Consider the following 8,925-nt stretch of genomic DNA (forward strand, 5'->3'; position numbering starts at 1 on the left):
CAGTGACAGCGAGAAGAGGCATCCAGGATCTGCAGCGTACTAGCTGACCACTGGCACTAGCCTTAAATTTGTCCCAAGTATTGGGTACATAAGTGAGAGGTAAGTTAGGTTTGTAATAGTTATTTAGTAATATGTAGTAAGTTAGGTAATAATAGTTAGTAAGTTAAATGTATTAGGTAAGGTAATAATAGTACTTAATATATTGTAATATGTAATTAGTATAGACAGGACTTAATGTAATTGATATGATGTCTGTGTGTTTATGTTCTAGTGACACGGTAGTACAGTGCTTGGAGCTGCTGCCTTATAGAAAGAAACTGGGTTCTAGTCCTGGCCCGGGTTCTTTCTATGTGGAGTTTGCGTGCTGCCCGTGTTCTCGTGGGTTTTTCTCCGGGTACTCCGGTTTCCCACACTCAAAACATTATTTCAGACATTTTTCTACTATCTAGTAATTATTTTTTGATTATTTCAAATCTGTGACATGTAATAACTTTAATTTGGCAGTTAAATTTAGTCAAGCTACTGGTTGTTCTGTGAACCAGTATGAATTGGCAAACCAAATGCAAAACCCTGGTAGTGTATCGGTAACACATTCACCTTTATGGTGGAAATACCAGGTTCGAACCCTGGCCAGGGTAGAATTTCTGGTTTGCCCTCAACATTGTTGTTTTTCATTTTTATCTATCTGTCGGTAGTAAGTGGATTTTTTTTTCACAGGCAAGGGTTTTACCCACTAGGCTACTTACCTACTAATTACAAGTCTGGTCATAGTTGGCGTATCTTCTAAGCTATTTTTGAGCAGACACCTGGTTTATTTTTGGGCCACAGCAGAATGAAAAATATTTAATTCACATGTTTAATTTTTTTTTCTTTCATGTTCTTTATGTTTATGTCTCTTTTCTGTTTTTCTTATTTTTCTCTATTTTTTTAGTTTAAATTTTGCCCTAAAATGACTCAATCATTTTCTTTTACCAAACAAACACGTGTCACTACCTTTAGGCATGACGAGGCAGGTGAACAGAGAGGAGGACGAAGAGGTGACAGGATGACGAGGAAGAAGGACGCAATTGCATGACATCACGAAACCGGGGTTTAATTAGTGCAGAACAGGACAGGGAAGACATCTGAGACGTTGGTGAACATGTAACACATCAAAGACCTGACGGCGAACAGAAACGATTAGGGAACATTACACATGACAACAGTGAAACTAACCCCTTTCAGACTGGATCATGACAGTACCCCACTCTTAGGCACGACCCCTGGTGGGCCAGGCAAAGCAGTCCACGAAGGAGGGAGGGAGTAAATATGAGAGCTGTTCTCCACATTGTAAAAGGAAACCAGACCCTCCTCATAATCCACAAACACCCCCACCTTCTGGGGTTTCTTAGAGGAGGACTGGTTCCCATTTACTTACTCCCAAACAAAGTACAAGAAGTTGGTTCAACTCTTTACAGGAACAGGTAAAGAGCCACCAAGACACAACTTTAATATTAAAAGTGAAAGGCCAGTGAGGGCTATGTTGGTCCGAGTCTTTATCGTGACAGTGGGTAAATATAAGTTCAGTTTAATTTAATACATTTCAGTTCAGTTTAATAAATCTGTCCAAAACTAACACATTTAATTATTTCATTAACTTTAAATCAAATTTGTTTTCTAAACCTACAACATACACGGGCTGGAAACCTCTTGATTGAAAATTGATTTTTTTTTTTTTTGTATGCTGCCTTGACTTGACTGCAGTACGATACATTGATATGGTTGATATGGTTACATTTCTTCAAGGAAAAGCATTGTGTGGTTACCTGTAGTGTTAATTTCAACAAAGTGATTTCATTTTTGAGCACTTTTTATGTAAAATATTGCCTCACGTACGTCACAGATATATCAGCCTGATTTGCAAGTCATGTAGACATACAGATCTGCACATCTAGCAGATATCTTATGTTTGCCGGGCTCTTGCTTTTGTTTAAGCTTTTTTTCAATATTGTTTTTATACTTGCGTCTATGATCAGGTCAATATACATTAATCATGAAAAAGACTCAAATCATATGGACTTCACTGTCTTTTCTCTTTTAATGCTTAAGCTTGTCTATCAGTTCCACGTAACTGAGGAGACAATCAATTCTTGATACTTCCTGCACTCCTAGGATTGAGTCTTCTGTAAAGGATGACAATTGCTTTTGCCATTAGATAATTCATTATTTCTTAGGGTCTCTTTAAGGTTAACCAGTTCAACAAGATTTCTGATTACCATCATTTGCTGCTTGGTTGTCTAGACAAGACAAAGATTCGAAATAAGATCTTCCTCCAGCCTGTTATTCACAGACTCATCTGAGGTCAATTTTACATCGATATGAGATTATTTCCGACAAGAAAAAGATAGAAGTCTTCTTCTTGGTGGGTTCCACTGTTCCTTACACACTCATGTACACCTGTACATGACCTGTGAAATTTATTCCCATCATTTTCAGGGTTTTATTATGGGATTCGATCCACTAGGATGTTCACCAGGTTGAATGCTGGCTCCAGAACCTCTTCATTTAATTTGAAAAAATGTACAAATATTTCAATCTTTCAGTATATGAATTTCAATATTCAGTGTTTGGCTTTTTCTGGCTCAATCATTGTTGCCTAATTTTCTCGGTTAGTGGTTTGCCTACTGTCCCCTGCCATATGCAATTGTCTATTTCCATTTTTTCTCTTTTCTGCAAGTAACCTTTAACCACAAATCATCCTAAATTGAACCATACACAGAATATTTATAACATATGTATTTTGTACATTTGAGCAATATTCATCACAAATCTACTTACAAGATATTTGTGCTCATACATTAATTGTCTTTTCTGACTGAAATCAGAAGCTAGATTTTAGGGTGAGGGGATATGGATACACAGAAATCATTAAAAGGTGTGGAACTCAGTCAGTGTGGGTAACAGGAGAGATGATGAGTGGTGCTGAGTTTATACCTCTTTCATTCAGACAAGGGCTGAACAGTGGGTAGAGTCTCTCAAAGAAGGACTGACCACAAAGAGAGTAAATATGACGGCTGTTCTCCACATCGTAAAACGAGACCAGACCCTCCTCATAATCCACAAACACCCCCACTTTCTGGGGCTTCTTACTCAGAGAGAGGAGGACAGTAGCACCAGCACAAACTGAATACTCATGTCCATTCCTCAGCCTCACAGTCCAGTATCCATTTATTGGGCTCATTATAATCATCCCCTTCCTGTCAATCGACTCTCTGGCCACTCCTAAAGTCCAGTCAGTCTTCCCCCTGACCTCCACCTCATAGTAAAATCTCCCTGAGGAGAAACCCTCCTTTCCCAGGACACAGACACATGGATTAAACCTTTCTGGATTATCAGGGAGATTCTGTCGTTTGTCTCCATGTGTCACTTGTTTCCCATCATCAGACAGGATGAGGCTGGTTTGAGCTGAATCAGGATCCAGAGTCACGTCCACTGTAGAGGAAGAAGAGAACTTAGATGAAGTTATTATTGTTGCAAAAGCTTATATTTTATTGAAAATAAATGAAAAAGGATGAAATACCTCTGTGCAATTTCACCATTTTTAGTTCTGGGAAAACAAAATAATTTAAATAAATATCAGGATTAAAAAGTGAAAGCCAAAGAAAAAATGTGATCACTCACGTGCTTCACCAAGTTTCTCCATTTCCTTGTTGAATAGTTGACTCAGCTCTGACACGGCTCTCCTCAGAGTCTTCATCCTCGCCTCACACACCTTCACTGTCCACAGCTCAGGACCAGTTCTGACATCAGCCCAGTTCTTGGTGTGTGGAGGGCTGCACAGTGTTGGGTAAATCTACAGTAGAGCAGGAGAGAGGAGAAACCCCTCAGCATGGGGAGTGTTGTCCTGTGATGTAGCAGAGAGAGAGATTCTGACCGGGAGGAGGTGGAGGTGATCCTCAGTGTGTGAGATCTTCTCCAGCTCACTGTTCCTCCTCTGGAGCTCTGTGATCTCCTGCTGCAGATCTTTAATCAGCCCTTCAGCCTGCCTCTCTGCAGATCTCTGCTCCTCCTCCATCACCTCCAGCAGCTCAGCTTGGCTTCTCTTAATGGAGCGGAGCAGATCAGTGAAGACCTCCACACTGGTTGATATCTCCTCCTCTGTCCTTTTCTACATCAGAAATTAGAGATTTTTTCATCAAGAACCAGGTTACATGATACTACACTGTGTTTATATGTCTCCACATTTTAACTCTTGATATAGTGATGTAGTAGAAAAAACAATAAAGGACTGCTGGCTAGTTATCGCCCCAGTAACATGCCAATATGTGCCCCATATAAGAAAGACCTGGGACATCTGGGTCTTTCTTCTAGGTGTTTGTGGCGTCCAGATGTGCATGTTACCTGGGCTGTAACTTGGAGAGGAGGAAAAAACTGCCCCGCTCTTCTGGTTGGTGTGTAATTATCTTTGAAACCCAGTACAGCGATTTTTAAACACATGTGCCCCTCTGTGGCTGCTTGACATTGACTAGAAACATTTTGACAGTAGCTCCTGACCTTTTTACTCTCTGTGACATCTTTAATCTCCTGAATCTTTGTCCTTCTGTCCCGGATCATCTGCTGCACCTCCATCTGTGACATCATCAGATGGGACTGTGGATAGAGAGAAACTGCACTGTATCTTGAATTGAAATTTTTAAAGACTGCTGACAATGTTTTGTGAATCTGCTATTGGCCTTCAGACCCATCCTGGATGTTATTAGAGTTCCACCACCAAACAAATTTACATATTGTCTCACAATTTTAAAATGTTCTCACCATCTTCTCTCCACACTCCTCCTCTAAAGGAACAGTGTTGTGACCTCTGTGGTCTCCTTCAATACAGAACTGACACACACACGTCTGGTCATCTCTACAGAAGAACTGCAGGGGTCTCTTGTGTTTCTCACATATATAGTCCTCCAGGTTCTCCACAGGGTCCATCAGTTTGTGTTTCTTCAACTTTGTTCCCATGTGAGGTTCCAGGTGAGTTTTACAGAAGGAAACTCCACAGTCCAGACAGGATTTGAAGGCCTGATCCGTGCATGTGTCGCATGGGACAGAAAGAGGAGCAGGACGTTTTTTTGAGATACTGGGATTTTTATTCCTGAATGGATGCGTGAGTTCAGATATAAAAGTGTTGACATAAAGTTCTGGTCTTTTAGTGAACAGCTTTTTACACACAGGACACTGTGTTTTACTACAGTTGTCCCAGTACTCCTTTATACAGCCCATGCAGAAGTTGTGTCCACATGGAGTAGAAACTGGATCAGTGAACACGTCAAGACAGATGGAGCACTGGAGCTGCTCCTCAGACAGGACACTGCTGGAGGAAGTCATGTCTGCAGGCAAAGAATTAAAAGTATTGCTTTCAGTTTTAGGTGTTTAATGTAAAACCTGTGGGACTTCTTTGTGACATCACATTCGATTAAAAAAAATCTATCCGTTAATTTTATGTCATTAAAGCTGTCCATCTAAAAAGGTAAAAATAAAACTAAAACAATACTTTATGCGTAGTCAGATTTTGCCAGATTCGCTGTTGCAAAACACTTTACAATGTAAAATATTCTATGAATATAAACTTTACTTACAAAGAAGCGCTGAATAATTTAAACAACAGCCAGCCACACCCATTTTTCAAGCATAGACATTGCTGCCTTTACCTTAATTTTCAGAAGTCAGGATGATTGAAGAAGCCCAACTTCTGAACAAATGCTGTTCTGTGATAGACAGAGAAGGAAAATTAATGCGTGATTATCCAAAACCACCATCTGTTCTGTTTCACTTTTGCTTCCAGAGCTCCTCCCTAAACACCGAGTCATTAACCAGGTACAAACACTTCAGTGCTACATGGGAATGTCCTAAAGTAGAAATATTTGGAGTAATCCTTCAAAGGGGGAAAACCCGGAGCAGCGTGCGGGGACGGTGCTGCAGTGTATCACTTCATTTTCACTTCTTCGTGGCAGGTAGGTTGCCTTTAAAAAGCACCCCGAATAAGTCAGCTTCTGAAGGTCCCACTATGATAAAAATGTCAGAGTATGTTCCCGCTTGTGGTGGTAAATGTCTTGAAATGCGCGTGTCCGCGCAGGGCCGCTGGATACAATACAAGGTCTGAACCTCAGTCTGATACATTCACACATGTAGACATTAATTATAATAAGCAGTCATAAAAATGAACCAAATATGAAATAATTTGTTTAAAAGCACGTTAAACTTACCCTAACCTGCACTATACTTGTACGGCACAACAATAAAACTCGGACCTTGAGTGGGCGGAGTCTGCATGTACTTCCCTGTTGGCACGGCTACGGGTTTTCCCACTGTCCAAAGGCTTGCACACAAGGTGGATTGGTGACTCTAAAACTGTTCATAGGTATGTGTGTGTGAGTGGATGGCATGTGTGTGTGTGTATGTGTATGTGTGTGTGTGTGTGTGTGTGTGGCCAGCGTCCTGGGATGCACCGCCTTGAAGGACCAGACCTTCTACTTCTGCTGGCAGTGCCTTCAGAAATGGAGAGGGCCTCACCAGCTTCTCCAGCCTGTTGGCATCCCTCTTCTTGATGTTGTCTCCCCTGCATACCACTGCATAGAAAAGGATGGTGGTGACAACTGACAGGTAGAACATGAGCAGGATCTTGCTGCAGATGTTGAGAGAGCCCCCTTCATTATTGTACACATTCGCGTACAGCTTAGACTTTTGGCCGAATGTGGCCATAGATTTCTTTATTGAACAGAATAATAACATCCACTGTTGTTTAGGCTAAATGACCAAAGCGAGCACGGTCACCAGGAGAAGTTGTTAACTTTTGATTTAAAAAAAGGGTGATATGTAGACATGTGCTAGAAGAACTGGGTGTTGGTCTCTCCCAATGTAATGAATCCAATGTCCACGCAAGTTTGGAGTCAGAATAATGATTAATTTATATATATTTTATCTCACACGTTTACAGAAAAGAGCAGTAGCTTTTGGCTCTTTGCTGTCTTCCCAGACTCCCGCGACCTAAACGCAAACACATTTGAAGGCACAATTCACATGTACACCTTACATGACATTTCCCCTTTTCAGATTTTCTCTTCTCTTTTCTGACACAACAAAATGGAACTGAACATTTAAAGGATCTGTCATGCAATACTGCAGAGCAACACAGACATTAACTGAATTAACCTCTCAAGTTAACCTCTGTAACAAATCAGAGCATTAAGTCTGTTAGTCCTCCTGTGTTCACAAGTTTAATCTGTCCACAGGTTTAATTGGTGGTAGTAGCCTAGTGGGTAACACACTCGCCTATGAATCCCACTTACTGCCATTGTGTCCCTGAGCAAGACACTTAACCCTGAGTGTCTCCGGGGGGGGGACTGTCCCTGTAACTACTGATTGTAAGTCGCTCTGGATAAGGGCGTCTAATAAATGCTGTAAATGTAATGTAAAAATGTAATTGGCCTGCCAGACCAGGTGACAGTCCATGGTGTATAACTACTGGTTTGAACACCATGGGTTGGCAAAGCGACGTCAGAAGAGACTGCAGATTCAGTCTTGATGAAGTTCACCGCGGCCAAAAGGGAGTGTGTGTCCTTCTGTTGTCCTTCTGTGTCCTTCTGTTGTCCTTCTGTGTTGCAGATGACGGTGGTTCCGTTGCAATTTTCCCCCATTCGGGTGTTTCAATGACAAAGGAGCGGGGTGTGACACTTTCACCAGTGACAACAGCAGGTATTCTCCAGGATTTCTCCAGCTTTGTACGGATGTAAAAATCTGGCTGTAATTTTTAATTAAAGTGAAGTGACTGTCATTGTGATACACTGCAGAACACGGTGCATACGACAAAATGTGTCCTCTGCTTTTAACCCATCACTCTTAGTGAGCAGTGGGCAGCCATGACAAGGGCCCGGGGAGCAGCACCTTGGCGGATCGGGATTCGAACCGGCAACCTTCTGATTACAGAGCTGCTTCCTTAACTGACTTCATGACTTTATTGTATTCTTTTGGATTTAGATGTTTGGAAGATGAGTTCTTTCTAGGGGATGTTAGTGGGTTTCCTCCATTTTCTGTCCTTTATATAGCAGAAGTCACATTTTCTTCCCTTTTATCTCATTTGTTTATCATATTTTGTAATGATATAGTGAACTGCTTTCAGGTTTTACAAATACTTTAAAATTAAATGTTGCCTGGAGAGCTTATCGTGAAGACTGACAGGATCTTTCAGGATCTTTCAGCTAACATTGCTTCTGATGTGTTTTCATTTGCAATGTTCTGCTTGTAGTACGAGTGTAGTTTACGTTTATTTTGAATGAAAACATACCTGTATGGAGATTACATTTTGAACATACTATGTGTCAGGACTGGCTGCACCTGAAGACACTCTTGGGACATATCAGTGGGCGTCTGTCATGACTGCCCACTGCTCACTCAGGGTGATGGGTTAAATGCAGAGGACAAATTAATGTCCTAGCGATTGAGGAGGCGGCCATGGCAGTGCCTTCAGAAATGGAGAGGACCGGGCCCTCGCCAGGACCACTGTGACTACGAGGGCTGCGTGAACCCAGACGTCCAGAAGTTGCAGAATTGTGCGAATTTGTTTCTCCCTCAGGTTTAGAACACAGTGTGTCCCTCCATATCCGCCTGCCCCACCTGGGGCTGCGAGAACATCATCTGCCCACGCTGCTGGTGTGTTTGAAGACACCCTGTCCCGGTGGGGTCAAGCCTCGCCAGACATCCATTCCGGTCTGGCGCAAGTGACAGTTCACTACTATTCTGCAACTAGTCTTTCAGATGAAGACTTCTGCCTAATGCATAAGTAACAACAGACAATTCTAACACATTACTTTTCTATAGATCTACAGAATTAGAAAACAATTATCAAGGATGTCATTTAACCTTTATGTTGTTATCCTGAGTAAGTTGTTGAATTAGATT

General features: G+C 41.5%; 1 protein-coding gene across 2 annotated transcripts; it reads right to left on the reverse strand.

The window, feature by feature from the left end:
* Nucleotides 1-1,422: 1,422 nt before the first annotated feature.
* Nucleotides 1,423-6,571, reverse strand: LOC114799107 (E3 ubiquitin-protein ligase TRIM39-like). Of its 2 annotated transcripts, none has more exons than XM_028995347.1 (8): nt 6,541-6,571; nt 5,679-5,735; nt 4,795-5,357; nt 4,534-4,629; nt 3,914-4,147; nt 3,661-3,832; nt 3,560-3,586; nt 1,423-3,471 (listed from the first exon to the last, which is right to left on the reverse strand). In XM_028995347.1, the coding sequence occupies exons 3-8, from the start codon at nt 5,353-5,355 to the stop codon at nt 2,924-2,926; spliced, it is 1,638 nt and encodes a 545-aa protein (XP_028851180.1). In that variant the 5' UTR covers nt 5,356-5,357; nt 5,679-5,735; nt 6,541-6,571; the 3' UTR covers nt 1,423-2,923. The 2 variants fall into 2 exon arrangements, with proteins under 2 accessions (XP_028851180.1, XP_028851171.1); XM_028995338.1 differs by lacking the exon at nt 6,541-6,571 and adding an exon at nt 6,234-6,284.
* Between the last annotated feature and the right edge of the window lie 2,354 nt (nt 6,572-8,925).

Source organism: Denticeps clupeoides, chromosome 1 (genome assembly GCF_900700375.1).
Source record: "Denticeps clupeoides chromosome 1, fDenClu1.1, whole genome shotgun sequence".
Lineage (NCBI taxonomy): Eukaryota > Metazoa > Chordata > Actinopteri > Clupeiformes > Denticipitidae > Denticeps > Denticeps clupeoides.